The sequence below is a fragment of the Dermacentor variabilis genome, chromosome 1 (assembly GCF_050947875.1).
Source record: "Dermacentor variabilis isolate Ectoservices chromosome 1, ASM5094787v1, whole genome shotgun sequence".
Lineage (NCBI taxonomy): Eukaryota > Metazoa > Arthropoda > Arachnida > Ixodida > Ixodidae > Dermacentor > Dermacentor variabilis.
This window is the reverse complement of record NC_134568.1, coordinates 235,120,327-235,140,835: the sequence shown is the minus strand read 5'-3', so window position 1 is coordinate 235,140,835 and position 20,509 is coordinate 235,120,327. Positions and strand designations below refer to the sequence as shown.

Here is a 20,509-nt window from a genome sequence, read left to right as displayed (position 1 = left end):
TTCGATGTCGATCGAGCTTCTATAGTTACCGATACGCGTATGAATTTTGTCGTGTCATAAAGATCTGTCGTAATAATACGTTCTAGATGAGGCGGCGAAGATTGGTTTGAGCAAGCGTTGTCCACGAATGTCTGATAATCTCGCCAGTTAGAACAACGGATGAGAGGTGGAGGAGCTTGAAGGAACCATTGCAGTTGTACATATGCAGGTATGTGGTCGCTACCATGCGTTTCCAGATCTGTGCACCAGGTTGTTGAGGGTAGAAGGCTTCTCGACACAAATGTAAGGTCCAAGGAGCTACTACATTTCGGGCCTCAGAGAAATGTAGGGGAACCGTCATTAATGGTTGCCAAACCCTCGTTATGTATGAAGTTTGTAAATTCTTCACCCCGTCTATTCATTTAACACTGCGCCATAATAGGTGGTGGGCGTTAAAGTCTCCGCTAATTATACGTAGTCCAGGGCACATTTGGACGACAGAACCGAGGTGTAGGCGATCAAATCTCTCTTTCGGCGGTGTGTAGCCTCCAATGATCGAAAACAAGCGCTGCTTATGTCTTACCGTCACACAGATGTATTCATTGGAAGTCTTCCGCGACCTTATGCCGGGCGTATACCATCATGTCCCGAAGTATGCACAGCATAACTTTCTCAGCCTGGTAGTCTCTGGCACAATATCGGCGAGTCCAATAAGGGTTATATTGAACAGCGTAGGGCTGGGTACACCTCCTTGAGGAACGCCACGGCTGATTTGACGACGACTGGTCTCCCCATCTGTCGTCGTCATAAATATGGTCCGGCCTGTCAGGTAGTTCACTAACCAGTGAAGCATCCTACCTCCAATTCCTAGCTCCTCAAGTGCGTCAAGAATGGCGTCATGCAACACATTGTCATATGTACCTTTGACGCTCAAAAAGAGTGCTCCTGACAAGCGTCAACGCTTCTTATACTGTTCGCGTATTTTCCTTTTCCTTTCCGCAGAGAGGCAGCTGCTTCTGTGCGCCGACGGCGACGCCGCTCACGGAAAAAGCACAAGCGTGCCAGCAGTACAACCAGACCACATGAGCCGGAGGCTCCACAAGCGCCCCGCATCTTGTCCGCGCAACCGTCGACAGAATCAGAAAACGTATGGAAAGCCCAAGCGATCACTACCAGTATATCGAGGCCGGCGAGAACGGCCACAGTGACCGGCCCAGTGCAATATGCTGCTGAGGTTGCCCGGCCTTTCTTTCCGTCGATAGGTTCTCGCAAGGATCGTACGGACGAAGGTTCTACGGTGCGTCCTGCTGACAAGATTGACGGAGCCGAAGTCCAGAGCATGCTTCGACAACTGATGAATACGATGTGTGATATGTACATACTAGTCTACGCACGCGATCAGCGTTGGCTGCGTTACCAATTATTAAAGCCAGCTGCGCTCTCGCGCCCCTGGCGACAGCTCACTTGCGCAAGCTGTGGGAGGGAGCCAATCACATTCGAGAATTTCGATTCGAGTTGGTATCGATTGCGCTCTAAGGTGGTCGTGTGATACCGGTATACCTTTATGTCGTAATTTCGTTACCTGTGGATTTGAGAGGAGGAAATTACAATCCATTCACAACGTCAAACCGTTTTTTTTTCTATCCTCGTTTCCACTTTCTTGCGCCTGCAAACGGACCTGGAGAGAACGCCGCGCCTGCTAAGCGCCGTTGCGGAGGTGCTAATCTTTTGAAACACGAGTGGCGCTCGCCGAGGTCTTTGACGCGTTCAAAGATAAAAATTTGTTTCTTCAGCACTGGCAATTCGATCCGGCAGGTTAGCGGCCATGCTATCGGTGCTGGCAGTGACACCTTATGAAAAGAGGCAGTGCTTCGCCGTGAGGGCCACAGAGCGCGCGTGGTCGCAATGAGACGCCCCACTGCTATGCTGCAACTATTGCTTCTGCTGGCCGCCGATGCGGCGTGGGCGGCCGACGGCCAGCAGGCGTACACCTGCAACGCCACGCAGCTCTTGTCCTCGGACCTCCTCGCAGAGATACGCAGCTACGCGCCGGTAGTGCAGAGCATCATCGACTACGTGCTCCGAGGCCCCGAGCGCAACCGCACCTATGAAGAACTGGCCAAGTTTGTGGACCGATTCGGCGCCCGCATCACGGGATCGCGGAACCTGGAGAACGCCATCGACTACATGGTGGAGCTCTTGGGCCGCCAGGAGCTGGACCACGTGTACACGGAGCGGGTGGCCGTTCCGCACTGGGTACGCGGCAACGAGTCGGCCTGGATAGTGCGGCCGCGCATGCAAAAGCTCAACATGCTGGGTTTGGGTGGCAGCGTGGGCACGTCGCCCGGCGGCATCATTGCACCGGTTCTGGTAGTCCGGTCATTCGAGGAGCTGCACTCCAACGCCTCAAAGGTAGGTGGACACGGCCATGCGTGGACGACTCCCAGAGATTTCGTCTCCTGTTCAGACACAACAAGTGGCACAACGGCGATAGTATGACGATTGCCGTTTTCAGCAGTTATTCCTGTTAAAGAGCCACATTTTGATGAATTCGTGCCTGAGAGACGCTCACGTTTTGTAATGCCACGCGGACGTGCTCACACGCGAACCGTCTGAGACGAAAAAGCCGTGTTTGTGCACAACCCTCGAACCCTTTGACCTTTTAGGTAATTCGAATGCCACGTAGCTGGACAGAACCAAGGCAATGTTGTTTTCCGCCACTTGAAGATACTGAAATTATTATTTTGTAATTTTTGGCACGTAAAACCCTATACTTTGTTTAATATACTTCAAGCAGAAAGGAAGCCAATATAGAACAAAAGCATCTGCCTTTATCTAGCGAAGAAATGGTTACTTCAACTTCTGTGATACATGTCTCTATCAACATTATCACATTCTTTTTGACTGAGCTGTGGCAGCAACGAAACAAAATTTTCCGTTACAGCTTTCGCTGTTAATAACTTTATGACATTGAAAAAAATATTTTCATAATGATCCGTGAAGGCTTTCATTATTCTGGCCTGGTCATTAACAATCGCTCCGGCATACTCATCTCGAGCATGTGCTTCGACAGAGCATGTCGACGCTCATCACCAAGCGAACGACTACACGGCTATTGCTGCAAATACCGACGAATACGCGCTCGGACTGGTGCACCTCTGTATCTCTGTGTCCATTGTCTGAATTTGTGCCTTAGTGTTGTAAATAATTTCAATGTACTTGCCAGGATGCAGGCATTCAAGTTCGTGTAGCTGGTCTAGCAACTTCCATAACTCTTTATATTTTCCTTTTTTTTCTTAAAAGACGATGTGAAAGCTTCTTCAATGGCTATCATTTTAACTCCTTGCTTGAATATCTCCCACTGCGCAAAGAGAGATAAATAACTGCGACTTGATACTTCAATAGAAATTTCCAGGACGCGCTTTTGAAAAGGCTTATGTGAAAGTAATATAATATTAATTTTCCGTAAATTCCAGCCCATCCGCGAACTTTGAAATTGCCGGCTTGCAAAACAAACCGACACCAAACAATGATCACTGAAGAACACAGGGTAAGCCACGTTAGCCCGGTGCGCAAATTTTTGAATAGATAAAGATAACTAAGCCGCCACCAAAAGAGGGACGGTCTAAACGAAATGTACGGTAATGTTTTAGGTGAAATGCCTCTTATGCTGATAACCAGGTTTCTTGCAATGCAATGATATCAGGCGAGTGTTGGCTACAGAAGTAATATAAGTCAATAGCAGCGGAATAAATGGAACGCCAATTCCACTGTAATACTTTTAGCATACCTATGTTGAGCTAAGATCGCCAGCAGAAACTGCCTTGTCGAGGATGCTATCCTTAGAAAAATCTTTGTTATAAATGTTATCCTTCTGACCCTTTTTAGTCTTCATGTTATGTGTCATTGTAGATCCCTGCGCTACAGGATATGCGCGGCGTTTAAGAGCACGGGAGTGAATCTCCATGTGTGTTTTTTTGCGAGCCACAATCTTAGCTCAAATCTGATACATGTTCTGCATGATACACAGCAGAGGTCTCGTTAGGCCGAATATTACAAGGGCCTGGATTCGATGTTTCTGCACGATTCGCATTTGGCGGCATTGGAAGTTTATGGGCCATGATTGGGCGGGCAACCACCTGAAGGAGTTGAGTCATTTGGGTGGTAACCATTTGTTCCAATGACTCTGATAGGCTCGCAAATAGATTTTACATTGCCTTCTGCATTGCCCACTCTACTGCCGAAGCTATGACATCAGGAAGCGATGAGAGTCGATTTGTCGCACCGTCATACTCGCAAGATCGCTCTGCAATGATAGAACTGGTTTCCCGTCTTGAGCGTCTCTTTTGTTCAATTATTTCTAAAATTTGTAATTCCTACGCTCTCGCAGAGCAGTTAGTGTGGCCAGCTGAGTGAGAACCACTGCAGAGACGACACTGTTCTCCCTGTGATGAACAACATTTAAATTCGTGATTTTCTCCTCAATTACAACACCGAGGAACCGATCGGCGTCCCTTAATGCTATGCCCATAGCGCCAGCACCTAATACACTGAAGGAGGCGAGGGGATAGCGATTCAACCCGATAAATGAGTGGCCATGCCTTGATCTCTGTCGGAGGAGTTGTTCCAGCGAAGGTAACGATGACTGATTCTGTGAGGATCTGTGAGCAATGAAATACGGCCACGGCTCCGGCCACAAAGAATATGTCTAAAATCTCGGAAGGGGAAATGCTCGAGTCGACCCCACGAACATAGTCCTTTAACACAAGCTAAGTGAGCAGGAATGAAGGAGCTCACCGGATGTGAGGCAAGCGCTGTACATTTGAGAAAGTCAACGATTGAGGCCTCATTTGGCGAACAGCAGAGAACGTCACCGCGACCAAACTGCCCTACTTCGGTGATCAGTTGGTAGTGGGATGTCGCCTTCTGAAATTCTTCCTGAATGAATTTGGGGTTCTTCATTCGGATTGACTACCCATTGGACGGCACTAGGGCTACATGAACGTTGGTCAGTCCGCTGCTCAAGAGAAGTTCAACGGGATAATCATGAGGTGCAAGAGAAGCCGACCATGCAGTGCTTGCCTGGCCGGGGGAAGAAACAGACATCAGTCTGGTTTGCTCAGGTAAATCCCCACCCGAGAGGGTACACCAAGACACCAGGAAGGGTCGTCTCCAGTGAAACGGCTCGCAGAGTCGCACGGCGAGGATACGTCGAACAACCAGGCGCGGCTTGCACGAACATTTAATAACAAAATAACGAACTTCAGAACGTATTCTTGTGCGGACTAGGAGTTGTCTAGGGATCATTTAAGAACGCGTTCTTAGATTCGTTATTATTTTCGTTATTAAATGTTCGTGCAAGCCGCCCCAGGTAGGCTAGTGACCGAACAGCTTGCTTGATTGCTTGCTTGCTTGCTCCTCACTTGTGGCGCTTACCCACTACGGGGAATTGGCCAAGAAGTCGGCGGTTAAAGGTTAAAGGGAAGGGGAAAGAGGAAAACCTAAACGGAAAAGTAAATCAGGGTGAAGTTTAACGTTCACGTCAATTAAGCAGCGCTTCCTTGCAACACGGCCGTTCGAAGCGGCTTCTTCTTCCCCTACCATTGCGCACGTCACGTCGCAGCCATCTGACTGACTAAACGTTTGGCCTAGTGCGCGTGTCGTTGGACACGTGATGGCGCAGCTAATGGGTGGGAGGTGGCGCCACGTCATGAGCATATAAAACGCGTGCATAAACAAAAAACATTAATGTCCAATCCAGGGCCGCTGAGCCGTCCATCGAGTTATCAACTCCTCGCGGGCAAGTGAGCGCATTGAGACGCTTGGCGCGTTTTCATTTGGCCTTACCGAGGCGCAGTTAAAACGCTGGCGAAAGCTTGCGCGGACAAGGAACGCGCGCGCAAGAAAAAAAAAAAAAACATTTCACCAAAGTGACTATATATAATGCTTTCGTATTTCCACACGTGAGCAGTCTGAAGTGTCTCTGCCGTTTTTTTTTTTTAACAGCGAGTGGGCGTCTTACGGTCTAATTTTGCAATTGTGCTCGGTCTCTATTCGTAGTGAGCCAGTTTATTTTGCAGAGGGTGTTTGGGCACTAGGGTAAAGAAATGACTTTCGAAGTGGCTGCGGCTTACTGCCATGCGCCACTCGAGGTCGCCGCGCTCATAAATGGTTGGGGCTGCGGCGCTTGCTTCAATCACCTGCGCTAACTAGATGGAGACGGACAGATTCCGGCGTAATAAAATGGGTTGGATATCCCTTTTCATTACGCCATTTCTGGACCGTAAGTGTCGAACGGTGGTGGCGGCATATATATCCGAGTAAGCGCGAAATTTTTGCAACAAATTACACACCTGTAGGCCTTATAATTACTGGTGAGCACTGGTTTGAATTTATTACATTATACATGGTACGACTGAGTGAGCTCTCTCAAACTCGACCACTCCCGCTCGGACCGACAAACCTACTGCCGAGCTATGCCTCTCTGAACGCGGAGCGAGAGGCTTGATTTAGCTCCGATTGAATCATGCGTGGCGCGACAACGGCGCCATCTGTGCAAGCGACACATGCCTGATCGAGTAATGGCGCCTTTCTTCTACACAACGATACCGGAAGTAAGGCGCCTGGGTGTAGTACGGTTGCAAAGATATAAGCGATAGTGCTATAACACGTTCTCGTCACATGCGGTTTTAGCAAGCGACCACCACTGACATCAACAATAGAGTTATATTACTTGCCTCGAGAACACCCCTCTATGAGAAGTGGTTACAAGCAAAATAAAAGGTGTGCGCAAATGTCTTTTTTTCTTCTTCAGTGTGGCTCCCATCAGTGTTGCCACATTAGCAAGAATCATACCAAAATACTCTTTTCTTTATGTTCCACTCCCACTTACCTCTCATGCAACCATTGCACGACGACGAGATTCCGTCCTGGCAGGACAACCCACTGTATCGCGTACTTGTAAGCATTTGCAAATCACGAGGGGAAAAATATCCCGAACAACCAAATCTTTGGTTATCTCAGCTCATGTACGGCGACAACTGTGCAGTGCCGCCGATGCGATTCACTCGTCTGCCTGTGTTCTACCGTTCAATTCTTGCGCTTGCTCGAGCTCGCTGTGCTGCCTCATGCATTGCCTTGTATTAGCATCCATTCGCGCCCGACGAGATCATCGTGATTCAGCTTTCCCTCGTTTCCCCTCAGCGATTTCTTCTGCACTCGAAGCCTTTCTAGGAGGCGCCGCCCTGACGAGTTCTCGCTCGTCGTCTCGCACTCTCCGCGCACGTCCCCTCACGCCACGGCTAACCAGCCGCGCTGGATATCCAGCATATTACAAGTGCCGAATAAGTGCATCGCGGTGCGGCTCCGCCATAGCATGCGAAATGGCTATAAAACGCTGTACCTCTGCCCGTGTAACCCCATATTGCCTAATACATACTCGCAGTGGCCGCTATGGTTTTCAAACCTATGTACGAATGTAATATTTTTTTGGCTTTCAATTGCAGACAGTTGTAGCGAAACCGTGTCAAATGCAACGTGCAGCTCTACACCAATATGGTCGCTCGATCCTATAGTGCTTCACTTCACTCCCTCACCAGCGCCGGTCTATCTCGTGGATACAATAGCGATATGGCTTGACCATGCATGCATGCCCACAAGCTACCCTGCTGAGTGGGAGTTGCACTTGCGGAGGTGAGCCCTTATGCCTTGAAATGGAAACAATTTTTTTTTTTTTCAGCGCTCGCAATGTTATCCCGCCGGTTAGCGGCCGGGCTTGCAGGTGCACTTGCAAGAAGAGCTTTCGGCGTACAATTTCTGATCACGCCGCTGGCAAGTTGCCCTTAGCGCCGTCCTTTCCCCAGCACTGAGCGCGCGAACTGACGCACTCGCGCAGGCCCGCGGCAAGGTGGTGGTGTTCGACGAGGAGTTCGTCAGCTACGGGCGCACCGTGGAGTACCGCGAGAACGGCGCCGCCGAGGCCGAGCGCGTGGGCGCCGTGGCCGCGCTGGTGCGCTCGGTGACGCCCTTCTCGATCGGGAGCCCGCACACCGGGTGGATGAACTACGAACGCGGCGAGCCTCGCATCCCGAGCGCCTCCATCACCGTCGAGGACGCGCAGCTGCTCCGAAGGCTCCAGGACAGAGGTGCGTCCACGCCTCAAGGCGCACACAAAGGCGTCGGTCACGGACACATTCGGCCACTTCGCGCGTCAAACGTTGTCCTGTTTTGCGAAACAAAGTATGGGGTAGTTTTCACGCAAACATCAAGGACGAAGCCTTCTCACCGTGCTATAGTACCCAAACAGGGCAAGTACCATGACGTAAGTGCACCATACTATCACGCGCATATCGTTTTACGCTTTGACGGTGACGGCGTTTTCACCTATGATTATCCCTCTTCTGTTATCGATTTGTCGCTCGGCGCAAGTCACGCTGGACGTGCTATCGTGCTGTTACGTTTTTTGTCTACGCAGCTTCTCGACGTCCTAGTGCACCAAGATGGCGGCCACGGTGACGTTAATGCAAACGCTTTGTCGCTAAACACGTAAAAAATCAAGAAAAATGAACGCGCCCTCCCATTCACGTATACGCCCACTGTGGTTGGTTAATAATGTTAAAATACTTCCTGAAAGGCAGGAGCGTTGACTTGGCAGCAATGACCAAGACGGCGACGACAATCGTTCTCCCTTGTAATAACTACCAGGTGTGGTTCTTTTTTTGCATTTTTTTTATATTTGTAATAACAGAACATCAGAGGTCGTCTCATTTCTCGACGTGTGGTTAATCCCCTTCGTAGGGCGTGCCATGCGTGAAGGAATTAAAATAAAAAAAAATAGAAGGGCCGCATTGTCTGATAACACAGTTGGATTGGGGTTTGCGCAGGTTTTTCGAGCTGCTGACGAGCGACGAAACAGTAGTCCTCGTCTCTTCAACAGCATGCACCAAGTAGGCCTCTGGATCCGTTGCAATTCCTCTTTTCTTTACCCTAGACATGCGGGCCCTTCCTATTAGAAATAAACAACGACAACAGCAACAAACTCTGCTGCAGCTTGCTTCTCCGGTGGCGAGGTGAACACACAGCGGTGATAAATGAATACTGGTAAGCGCAGCTCCAAGACGGGACAAGAGAAAACACCGACGCACTGCACTAGCGTCGGTGGTTCATATACCGGTGGTTCTTCTTCAGACATACAACGGTGGTGCTTCTTTTCTAAACATATCGTCAAATTTTCGCGAAAATAAAGCAGCTGTAGACGTAAAATCTTTTATGACGTCATAAAAACAAAACCGCAGACCACTGTACACAAGATCTGTTCGAACAAAAAATAGGCAAGTGCCACTATATATAACGAAGTGAGCAGGGCTCGGAATATCCGTCGTTATGCATGTCACTCCGTTATAAAGGTCGCGCCCTTTTAAAAAGTAAACAAGTCAAAATATAAGCATGCTGAAATTAATGAAGCCTCATTCAGACCATGCTGAGATGCTTACTTTTAAAAACCGGTAATTGTTTTCTGCACACGTTGCTTCACATAGTAATTGACTAACCGTTGATGTGATGCTGTCGATGGTGACAGCCTGCTCAAATTGTGAATCCTGGCAGTCACGCACAGAATAGCGGAAGGGAGTCGAATGCCACTAACGCCACCCGAGTCGTCATCACTCTATTAGTAATGTGCCGCGCAGAGAACAAACACTTCTAGGTGTAGTTACCCTACTAGTTCAAATCCTTCTTATGTCGACATAAATGCGATCGAAATACATAAATTGGCTAAATGTAATCTGCTAAATGTGATATAAGTAGCACATACTTGAGTAAGGCTGTTTCCTAATCAGTGAACTGACAGCTGTTGCATTCTCACAGGGTCCTTGTGCTGAAAGCTGATCAGCTCTTAGTGTTTTTTTGATGACAATGGTGCATCGAAAAATATATATATATATATGCAGGGTATTTTTTTAGACAACACAGCTTTTAATAAGAAAATATTATGAGCGTAGCAAACGTGGCGTATTTGCAGAGAAGTTCCAAGGCGAGGTGGTTATACTTGCATCTACTAACGTGAGTTTCACAATACTAATTAAAATATCCCTTAAACATTGCTATTCGACGATGGGCATCTCGAATTAAGCGCGATTTTCAAGATTAAAAAAATTGGGGTGCCATTAAAATATTCTGCCTGCAAAGTTACCATATAATTAAGCAGCTGCCGCTGTGGTTCGAATAAAATTGTTAAGAATATCTTTAATTAGTATTCTGAAACTCACACTATACATTAGCGCCAAATTATGTCCGCCTCACCTTGAAGCTCCTCTGCAAAAACGCCACGTTCGCTACGCTCATAGCCTTTTTATAAAAATCTGTACAGTCTAAAAAAATAAAGAAAACAAATTGTACGTAAGCAATAGATTCCTCGATGTTGCTAGTTGTCGGGCGCTGTATTGTTCTCGTGTAACTTCTCAAAATATTTTACGTTTTTTTTCAGGTATAGAGGTTCAAGTCCACATTGTAATGGACGCACAAAACCTGCCGCTGACCACATCACGGAATACTATAGCTGAACTAAAAGGCACAACCATGCCCGACGAGGTGAGCTCCTTGTTTGCAGAAACAAAACCAATCAGAAGACAACCTATAGATTTATTCATACTCTTCAAAGGTAAATATCCAAGAGTGGGGAAGTCCTAACGAACGAATGGGTGAATGATAGATTAAGACTATACAACAAAGGCACTTTATTCTAAGGGATGAGGATTCGTACTCTTTTGAGATATATTACCCTGCTTGTGCGGTATTTCGACACGTGAGAAATATATATATATATAGCTGTAGGTTTGACATGTTTTGAGGTTTTGAAGGTTTCAGAGTATTTTTAGATGAAAAGGGATCATTCTGCCATACGTTATTTTCTAGATTTACCGTGCTCTAGACATTGCAACGTGCAGCTTCCTGTAGTTTCCGTGTCATAAGATGCACGGTATATCACCCACCCACGCACGCGCAAGCTCGACATCCCTTTACAACTTAATTGCGCTAGTGTCAATGGTCCTCCCTACCCAATTTTGTCGACATTTGAAGCAGACGTTCGGAGCGAACGTTTTGAAACGGACGCTTTCTACTGCACTTTCGCTATAAAAAAAATCGTTTGAAAGAAAAAATGTGGCAGAAAAATATTTTCTCAACGAAAGAGCACAATACAAAGGCTTCTTTTTGCGTATCTATGTGCTTATTCTCGTGAATGTTCGGAAGTGTCTGCGAAGGCTTTCATTCTTGAAAAGCATGCTTCGTACCAGAAGTATGACGCATGAACCACGATATATTCCCAGTAGATGGCCGTACCTATAATTTAGTAAGGTGCTCTTCGAGCTTGGAACTACGCCGGCTGCCCAAGCATCAGCAATTTACGTGCGAAAGAGACCTGCTTTGACTGAAAATAAAAATAAAATAAAAACGGTATGCTGCTGGCATTCGATAATATTTTATGGAATCCGTAACTTCATGTGCGACCGCAAGTAAACGAAGCGTACATTGAAGTAGGTCAGGCCCGATATGCTTGTGAAATATGGTTTTCAATGTTGTTGGCCCACAGGTGCTAACGAAGCACGTGTTTGGATCGAATATGCATATTCGCTATTGCATGAACGAACCGAAGCACCAAGCCAGGGATTCCAAATGAAGAACGAAATACGCGCGTGTGCAGAACATTTTCTTTTAGCTGAGATTTGGCATGGCAGCTGGCCTGTAAATATACAAGCAATAACTTTTGCCCTTGATTGCGAACTTGCCAGTGCCTTCTGAAATATATACGCGCCTTTATTCGCCTTTTCCAACCTCACACAAGAGGGAATTAGGACTTTGCACATGGATGAGTTGTCTGCGACCATGTCCATTTTACGTGACAGTTTTTGTATAATAGTTCTTAGCAAGCAAGCTGTTCGCGAGGCGCAGGATTCAGAAAATCGCCAACACTAGGAGCGGTCTTTATAGTTGGTCGACGCCCCCCATCCTTCCTTCCATCACTGAGTGACCCAATCGGGCACGGGCGCCGAGCAATCACCGATGCCTGCTGCAGTCGAAGCACTTAGCGAGTCTTTAATGGCAGCCCTGCTCTGGAACGCACTGTATGGCTGAGCTCGCGCCGGAGTGTCAGACAGGCGCACGTCGTCCCATGACCAAGAATGATCCCCTTTAATGTATCGTCGTGAAATATATACAGCCAGAATGGTCACATAACTTGTGTGAGAACTGGTCAATGAAAGCATAGCGCTTATCTCAGCGCGTGTCTGTGGCACAGGCACACACAGTGCGTATCGGGACGACGTCACATCTTCCCCGTTTTACAAGCATTGTGTGCCTACCAACAAAGGAAAGCACTTTACAAATCAGTCATCAATGCCGAGTCTTTTTGGCGCTCGTATGACGCGTCTGTATCGCGTCGTTCTTTGCTCTGGTCTCGAAGTTTCGTTCGGTGGAAGGGTCTTTTGGGTGTGGGATGATTGCTTAGCAACGATGGCCGCGTTGTCGGTCGTGTCCGTTGGCAGGCTGCTTTGTTGATGCTGTTCGGCCGAGACGGGACTGGTTTCTCCTCCATTTGGGAGCAGGAACAGATGGCGTCTGTTTCTGCGTACGGTCCTCCCTGCAGTCTGGACCCAGTAAGATCTTGGTGTTGAGGAAGGACGAAGGACTGTGCCCTCGGCGCATCTGTCTCAGCCATACTTGGTTGCCTGCGGATAAATTGGGAAGAGGTCTCGCAGCATGACGTCTATCAAAGTATATCTTGTTTCTGTCTGTATTTTTCGTCCTGCTTTTTCCAAGAAACGGTTACCACTCGCGGTTTTAAAGCGGATGGCATGCATGGCACTCGTGAGCGTAAGCGGCGGCTCATTAGCAGTTGCGCTGGATTATAGCTGGTTGGGCCCGGTGTGTTTATAATCCAGCAAGGCAATTTATGGGTCCTGCGCTTCCTTCAGTAGTCTTTTGAGAGTTCCTACCATGCACTCAGCTTCCCCGTTAGCTTGTGGGTAACGAGGGCTCGTTGTGACATGCTTGAAGCCATATTTTCTTGCAAAATCAATGAAAGCAAAAAAGATGAACTGTGGTCCGTTGTCTGATATTACCGTTTTCGGGATCCCGTGCCTGGAGAAGATGCTTTTCAGATGCTGGATGACCACCTGTGACGATGTTCCTTGATCCAGTAGGGCCAGCTCAGGATACCTGGAATGGTAGTCGACAACAAGATAGACAGCTCCTTTCATCTCAAATATATCAATTCCACTTTTGTCCCATGGAAGCTCAGGTGTTTCAGATGGGATCATCGGTTCGGAAAATTGGGTGCGCTCTGCAGCACAAGTTTGGCAGTTGCTTACGGTTGTTGCAATTTCCTGGCTAATTCTTGGCCACCAGACTGATTCCTTAGCGTTTGCGCGGCAGCGGGCAATGCCTTGATGCCCTTCGTGGATTCTCTGAAGCATTTCTTTCCGTAGAGCTCTTAAGATTACTAGTCTGGCGTCCTTTAGAAGCAACTGCTTGCAAACCGTGATGTTGCCACGATGCGCCCAGAAAGGTTTGAGAACTTGCGGTAGCAGGTCCTTTGCGGGCCAACCTTCCATGCAAGCTTCGAGCAACGATGCGCACTTGTGGTCCGTTGCCTGCTCTGAGCGTATGCAGTCGAGCATGTCATCTGAGAGCGCATATCGGACGACTCCATCCACGTGAGCCGAGACGTCAGCTTCAGACAATTCCCCGATAGACAGTTCCGTGTTGATCACTCTGGCTCGAGAAAGTGTCCGCTGTAGCGATGGTTTTACCCGGAATGTGCGTGAGCGAGTACCGCATAAGACGCATTCCGAACCTTTGGATTCTTGGTGGAAGAGAATCGAGAGGATCGCGACCCAGTAGCGGAAGGAGGGGCTTGTGGTCTGTCTCAAATAAAAACGTGAGGCCTCAGAAATTCGTCGAAGCGTTCTGCTTCGAAGCCAACGCTTCCTTTTCGATTTGTGAATATCTCTGCTCTGTTTTCGTGAGGGATCTGGAGGCATATGATACTGGACGTCTTTCGCAAGATGGCTGATCCTGGAGTAGTATACGGCGCCAAGTCCTTGCGACGACGCGTCCGCCGAAACGATTGTCGAGTACATGGGGTTGTACCTTGCCAGGCATCTGTTCGAGCTGAGAGTAGTCTTGATCTTCTCAAAAGCTTCCTCTTGTCGAGTTCCCCAACACCAGTCGCTGTCTTTGTTGAGGAGGCTGCGTAAAGGCGCAGATATAGACGCAGCATCAGGAAGAAACCTTGTGACGTGGTTCATGCCTAATAAGGAACGAACCTCAGTGACGTTTTGGGGTCGAGGCAACTCCTTGATTGCTCTGATCTTCTCAGGATCTGGGCGCACACCACTGGCGTCAAAGATCATGCCCAGGAATGCTACTTGCTCAACAGCGAAACAACATTTTTCCCTGTTAAGGGTTCCTCCTGTTTGTTCCAGTCGGTCGAGCACGTTACGAAGGCGGTTGTCATGTTCCACTTTGTTCTTGCCGTACAACAGAATGTCGTCCATGTAGTTCAGTACGCCGTCTAGGCCTTCGACGACCTGCGAGAACATTGAAAAATTTCTGGTGCGGATGTGATGCCGCACGGCAACCTGCGGTAGCTGTACCGCCCATACGGCGTTATGAAAATGGTGAGCTTTTGACACTCTTCAGAAAGCTTTATCTGGTAGAATCCAGAATGCGCATCCAGTTTAGAAAAGACCTTGGCTTCCTGGAAGCCTCCCATAACTTGCTCTACCGTTGGTAGCTGATGACGCTCCCGTCTGACAAATTGGTTCAGGTGAGTTAAGTCGACGCATATCCTTACTGTTCCAGACGGCTTCATTACGGGTACAATAGGAACGTACCATTCTGTCGGTTCTTCAACCTTTTGTATCATTCCTTCCCGTTCTAGCCTGTCCAGTTCTTGCTTGACTTTTTTCCTTCATGCGAATAGGGTCTGGGTGTAGACAAGTCGCACGGTGTTGCATTCCGAACGAGACGTATGGTATGTTCTCTAGACATGGAGCCCGTGCCTTGGAATATCTTAGGATACCTGCTTACGATGTTGTTAGCAGTTTCTAAGTCATCCAGGAAGCGAACGATTCCTAGGGCTTTGATAGCTTAAATTAAATTATGGGGTTTTACGTGCCAAAACCACTTTCTGATTATGAGGCACGCCGTAGTGGAGGACTCCGGAAATTCCGACCACCTGGGGTTCTTTAACGTGCACCTATATCTAAGTACTCGGGTGTTTTCGCATTTCGCCCCCATCGGAATGCGGCCGCCGTGGCCGGGATTCGATCCCGCGACCTCGTGCTCAGCAACCCAACACCATAGCCACTGACCAACCACGGCGGGTGGCTTTGATAGATGGTAGTCCCAACAAGGGTGTGGTCAAGTTGTGCACGACGTAAATGGTCTGCTTCGAACAGTTGTCTTTGCAAGTTACTTCAGCGTCAAACTTTCCGATCGTATGAATGCTTGCATTGTTCGGTCCTTTAAGATCACTTGCGTTGTCCAGAGCACGCGGAAGTAAAGGAAGATTTTCCCCGGCGACTGTCACTTCGGCTCCCGTATCTACTTTCATGCGGAGCTTATGGTCGTTTATCGGTACCGTGACGAAGTGCTCAGATGGTGTGTTCACCGATTGCTCGACCGTGCCAAGAAATTTATCAGGTTCGGCAATGTCAAGATTCCCGTCTGCTTGCCTCTTTTTTCGGCACGCCTTTTCGAAGTGGCCCAACTTTCGGCAAAACCTGCATATTTCTTGTTTCGCTGGACAACTGCTTATAGGATGAAATGGTCCGGCGCTGAAACTGCAGAACTTTTAACAATAAGCTGGCTTCTGACCGCGTGTAAACTTTTTTGCTCTTTTCATGGGTTTTTTCGGGCTTTACTGCGGCGAAGCAAGCTTCTGGGATAGTGCCCTCGTGCTCGTTTAGCTCGGCTTGCTGTTCCTTTACCGTTTCGCTTGTACGCGCTTTTGCCAAAGCAGTGCTCAGCGTGAGATTAGGATCCATCTGTAGTTCTTCCGAGAGAAGCTGGTCTCGTAGTCCTACTACGAAGCGGTCTCTTAGCAGGCGTTCCTCCATTTCTTTGAACTCGCATCTGTCTGCTAGCCTGTTAAGCTCGGTTGCAAACTGGTCTACTGTTTCTCCCAGTTGTTGGCGGCGTATATTAAAGCGAGCACTCTCGTAGACTGTGTTCTTGGTATGGACGAAATAGCCCTTAAATTTTGACTTTACGAGGTTGAAGTCCTCCATTTCTTCTTCTTTGACGTTTAGCGACCGAAGAATCTCCCGTGACATTCTGCCCATTGTATAGAGAAGAGTCCTTACTGGTACTTCGTCTGGTTTCTGATGTAGTCCGGATGCGAATCTGTAGTCGTCGAATTCGTCCATCCAGGCGGGCCAGTCCGCAGCGTTCTGGAAGTCGAAGGGCCTTCTGAAGTGGCCTTCTGGGCCATTTCTGACACCGTGTCACACAGACAGACCTCCATCGTCCCATGACCAAGAATGATCCCCTTTAATGTACCGTCGTGAAATATATACAGCCAAAATGGTCACATGACTTGCGTGAGAACTGGTCAATGAAAGCATAGCGCTTATCTCAGCGCGTATCTGTGGCACAATCATACACAGTGCGTATCGGGATGACGTTACAGGAGTATTGCTTGTGTGTTTTGAGGATTCACTAGTTCAGGAACCGAATTCGCACAACCTTTTGTTAAGAAGAGTTGTTTGCCATTGGCTGGCGTCCTTCACTAATGATATGGTAAGCACAACCTACTCTTACGAAGAATTCTAGCATAAGCACATTTTTGTCAATATGGGCCATGATTTGTATAACGTACTTTATCTCTCTTTCAGTTAAATGCCTGTTTGGGAACAGCGCGTATGAGTGTGCAAATTGACGTAGAAAGCTATAGGTACTGCAATGGTTGGTTGCGAGCGCCATAAGTGCTTTACAAATAAACCACACTGCTCTCACGCAAACACCCCAAGCAGTGGCTCAGTGGCTATTGCGTTATGCTGTTGAGCGCGAGGGAGAAATGCAAAATCACTTTTGCATTTAGATTTATGTGCACGCGGAACGCCAGGTGGTCTAAATTAAGCCGTATACCCTTCCAGTACGGCGCGTCCCACAGCCCCTGCGTTGCTTGGGCCGTGGACCCCATAAATCAATCAGTCTCGCGTAACCCCTCGGCTGGCTCGGGCAATGGCGCTTGGACCTCATGGCCCATGAGGCTACACATACGCCACAGAACTCTGGCAGGCTGGCGTCTTGGCCTGCAGCCAAATCATTTTGAGTGAAAGGACGAATTTCCATGGACGACAGCTCGTGAGATGCATGAGACGCATGACGAGCGCTTTACAGCAGCATTTGCTTTTGTTTGTTTATTTGAGAAAAATATCGGCTTCTCCCACTTACGCAATCAAAGAGATGCCGCCGTGGGCACATACCGTGTGTCCCAGCTAACATTACCCAAGCTCTTCAAAGAAAAAAAAACATTTAAATAAATTCGGTCGTCAGAACACCGTAGGTCTTATAATCCTACCTTGCACCGTGCTTTAAAATCTTTTCTCTTCTTCTTTGGACAGCTTTGCTAGCGTTGGCAAGGAAAATAGGTGCGTAGGACTGAGCTGGTGCTCCGGTGCGTGCACGTGGAGTTTACATCGTCGTCATCCGCCCCGTCCCGCTACCGTCACGGCAGTGGTTGCTGCCAGGCGAGCGATTTTCCTCACCGGTTTCTCTTGAAGAATCGGATCCCAGCGATGTTGGTTGACTCTCCCTACCTCACCGCGCGACGTCCCACTTATGAGAGAGAGAGAGAAAAAAACCGGTGAGGGAACTCTTTCCCCTGACGGAAACCGGTGCCGTTACGGGAACGGGACGTGGAGGATGACAGCTGTGTGAATCAGGCGACAAAAAGGACGTGCGAATGCGTGCGCGGCGTCTGTTCTTTCGGTTCGGTCGCACACAGGTGGTGCTCGTGAGCGGCCACCTGGACTCGTGGGACGTGGGCCAGGGCGCCATGGACGACGGCGGCGGCGCCTTCGTCTCGTGGCGGGCGCTGTCGCTGCTGCGGAGGCTGGGCCTGCGGCCGCGGCGTACGCTGCGCGCCTTGCTCTGGACGGGCGAAGAGGAGGGCGTGTGGGGCGGCCGCGCCTACTACGAGCGCCACGGCGGCCGGCCCGAGGCACTGCGCCGGCTCAACCTGGTCATGGAGTCCGACCTGGGCACGTTCCGGCCGCTGGGGCTCAGACTGGCGGCCGCCGACCCGCGCGCGCGCTGCATGGCCGCGCAGGTGCTGCGCTTGTTCGGCTCCATCAACGCGACCCGACTGACGCTGGGGCCCGACGGGCCGGACATCCAGCCCTGGGTCGACGCCGGCGTGCCGGGCGCCTCGCTGGACACGGCCAACGAGGAATACTTCTACTTCCACCACACGGACGGCGACTCCATGACCGTCGAAGACCCTACCAACTTGGATTTGTGCACCGCCCTGTGGGCGGCCTCCGCCTTCGTCTTCGCCGACCTCAGCGAGCGCCTGCCGCGGCCGTAGCGGCGGGATAGCGGCAATAGGCGAAGGACTCGAGAACTCCTGCGAAAGACTCGCTCCCCCATTCACGTCAGTAATGGGCGCGTTCACTGTCTGATGGGTTCATTGACTTAACGATCGGCATTAAGAAAATTAAATAGTAATTGCTTCCAGCCTTGTCAGCTCTCGTCTTCACAAAAATGAACTGTTTATTTAAAGCATTAAGAAAATCTCTTCCGAGCTACTTATAATGCGTATGAATATGTTCTCTTGGAGTTAATTTGCCTCGAAGATGCCTTTCCTTTGCGCATTCTTAGATGGTGTAGGAATATATCACAAGCGTGTATAGTGCTCAGCTGTTCAAACGCGATACTCAGAGCGCATGTCTGTCGTCCTTTCATGCACTGTATACCTGTGGGCGAGGGGGAGCTGATGCATTGTGGCTGATTAAAAAGGCACACGGTGTGCGCCTTTTTCTACCCAGCGTCCGTTATGGCGGTTCGCGACGAAAGCGAGAGCCTTTGTGACGCTTGAGCGCTCACCGGTAACGCGAAAAGCGCCGGACGCGCCACGCGGTCTGATTATCGCGTTTGAAATACAGTTTGTTACGTGAACGCCCAAAATTTCATCAGAGCAACAAAGCTTACAACTGTGCTAAAAATTTGTCCACTATAAAACATTACAACAAATGACAAAGAACGAAAAAAAGAACGCACTTCTTCGTATATAATGGTAGGAAACATAATAGAAAACGCTTGGATTGGAAAATAAAGGTAAAAATAAATATAGACGTATAAGAAAATTACAAAAAAAATTGTGAGGGAGAGGCAAAAAAGCAAAGAGAAATACAAACGCTAAGGAAGCAGATAAGCCAAGAAAAATATTTTTAATACGAGTGGTTGGTCTTGCAAATGCAGAAAAAGAAATAACGAAAAGAAAAGAACAGAACAATACAAAAGACGACAGTAGGGGGCTAGTAGCGGTGAACCTGAGTGAAATGGCGCAGCTCACTACGGGATATACGAGCCAAGGGTCGCATGCTTTATGAGAGGATCAATATTGCAAAATGTTCTGAGGAATACAAAAGTACACGTATTTAGTGAAACGATATTGAAAAATCGAGAGTTCTAAAGCGAAGATTTCTTTGTCTACCACGCCACGGGGTTGGCAGCCACCTGATGGTATAGGCACGCACGCCTACGTACCACCTCACAGGTTGTGTGCGTGCGTGCTCGCGTGTACTCGTGCTTCGACTCTGTGCTTGCACTCACACAAAGCCTCGCTGTATATAGATTCCAACTCGTTGGATATGTTGCATGTCTTGCTATCTTTTTTTTTATCTATTGTTGTGGTAGCACCGATGGTACGACCTGTTGAGAACTCGGCGCTGACGCCCGTTGTTGCACCTGGGTCGCAAGCCCCAAGGGTAGCGTTGGCCTGGCGGCCTGGGGTACAACTGGAAGCATCCGAAGGTCCCGGCAAAACATGAGTCGACTGGTAACAACAAAACAACTTGTTTATTCTAACATCGCAAAGAGTTGGCGGTCAGGTTGACCGAAGTAGAGAGACGGGAGTGCACTTTACTCAACAGAAGAAATCGGAGCCCTCTCTTTGGCGTCCGGGGGCAGCTGTTTTTATACTCTCGCAGTTGAGGGCAAGAAGGAACCCCTCTATAGACGAGCACGTGACTGTACAATGGGATAAGGTGACGCATACTGTCGTGTCGCCGCCGGTCGGGCACAATGGGGAGGAGAAGGTGACTCCTACTGTCGTGTCGCCGCCGGTCGGGCACAATGGGGAGGAGAAGGTGACTCACACTGTCGTATCGCCGCCGGTCGGGCACAATGGGGAGGAGAAGGTGACTCCTACTGTCGTATCGCCGCCTGTCGGGCACAATGGGGAGGAGAAGGTGACTCACACTGTCGTATCGCCGCCGGTCGGGCACAATGGGGAGGAGAAGGT

General features: G+C 49.0%; 2 protein-coding genes across 2 annotated transcripts; one reads left to right on the top strand and one right to left on the bottom strand.

Annotated features, from left to right (window-relative positions):
- Positions 1-1,865: 1,865 nt before the first annotated feature.
- LOC142573122 (carboxypeptidase Q-like) lies at positions 1,866-19,698 on the top strand. Its single transcript, XM_075682647.1, has 4 exons — positions 1,866-2,391; positions 7,874-8,123; positions 10,463-10,566; positions 17,990-19,698. Exons 1-4 carry the CDS (start codon positions 1,885-1,887, stop codon positions 18,569-18,571), a joined length of 1,443 nt encoding a protein of 480 aa, XP_075538762.1. The 5' UTR covers positions 1,866-1,884; the 3' UTR covers positions 18,572-19,698.
- On the bottom strand, positions 12,684-17,309 carry LOC142574660 (uncharacterized). The gene is given in 6 exon segments (XM_075683699.1): positions 12,684-12,701; positions 13,095-13,191; positions 14,125-14,564; positions 15,620-15,838; positions 15,840-16,473; positions 17,263-17,309. Coding segments are annotated over 6 exon segments (1,455 nt in total).
- Positions 19,699-20,509: the final 811 nt, after the last annotated feature.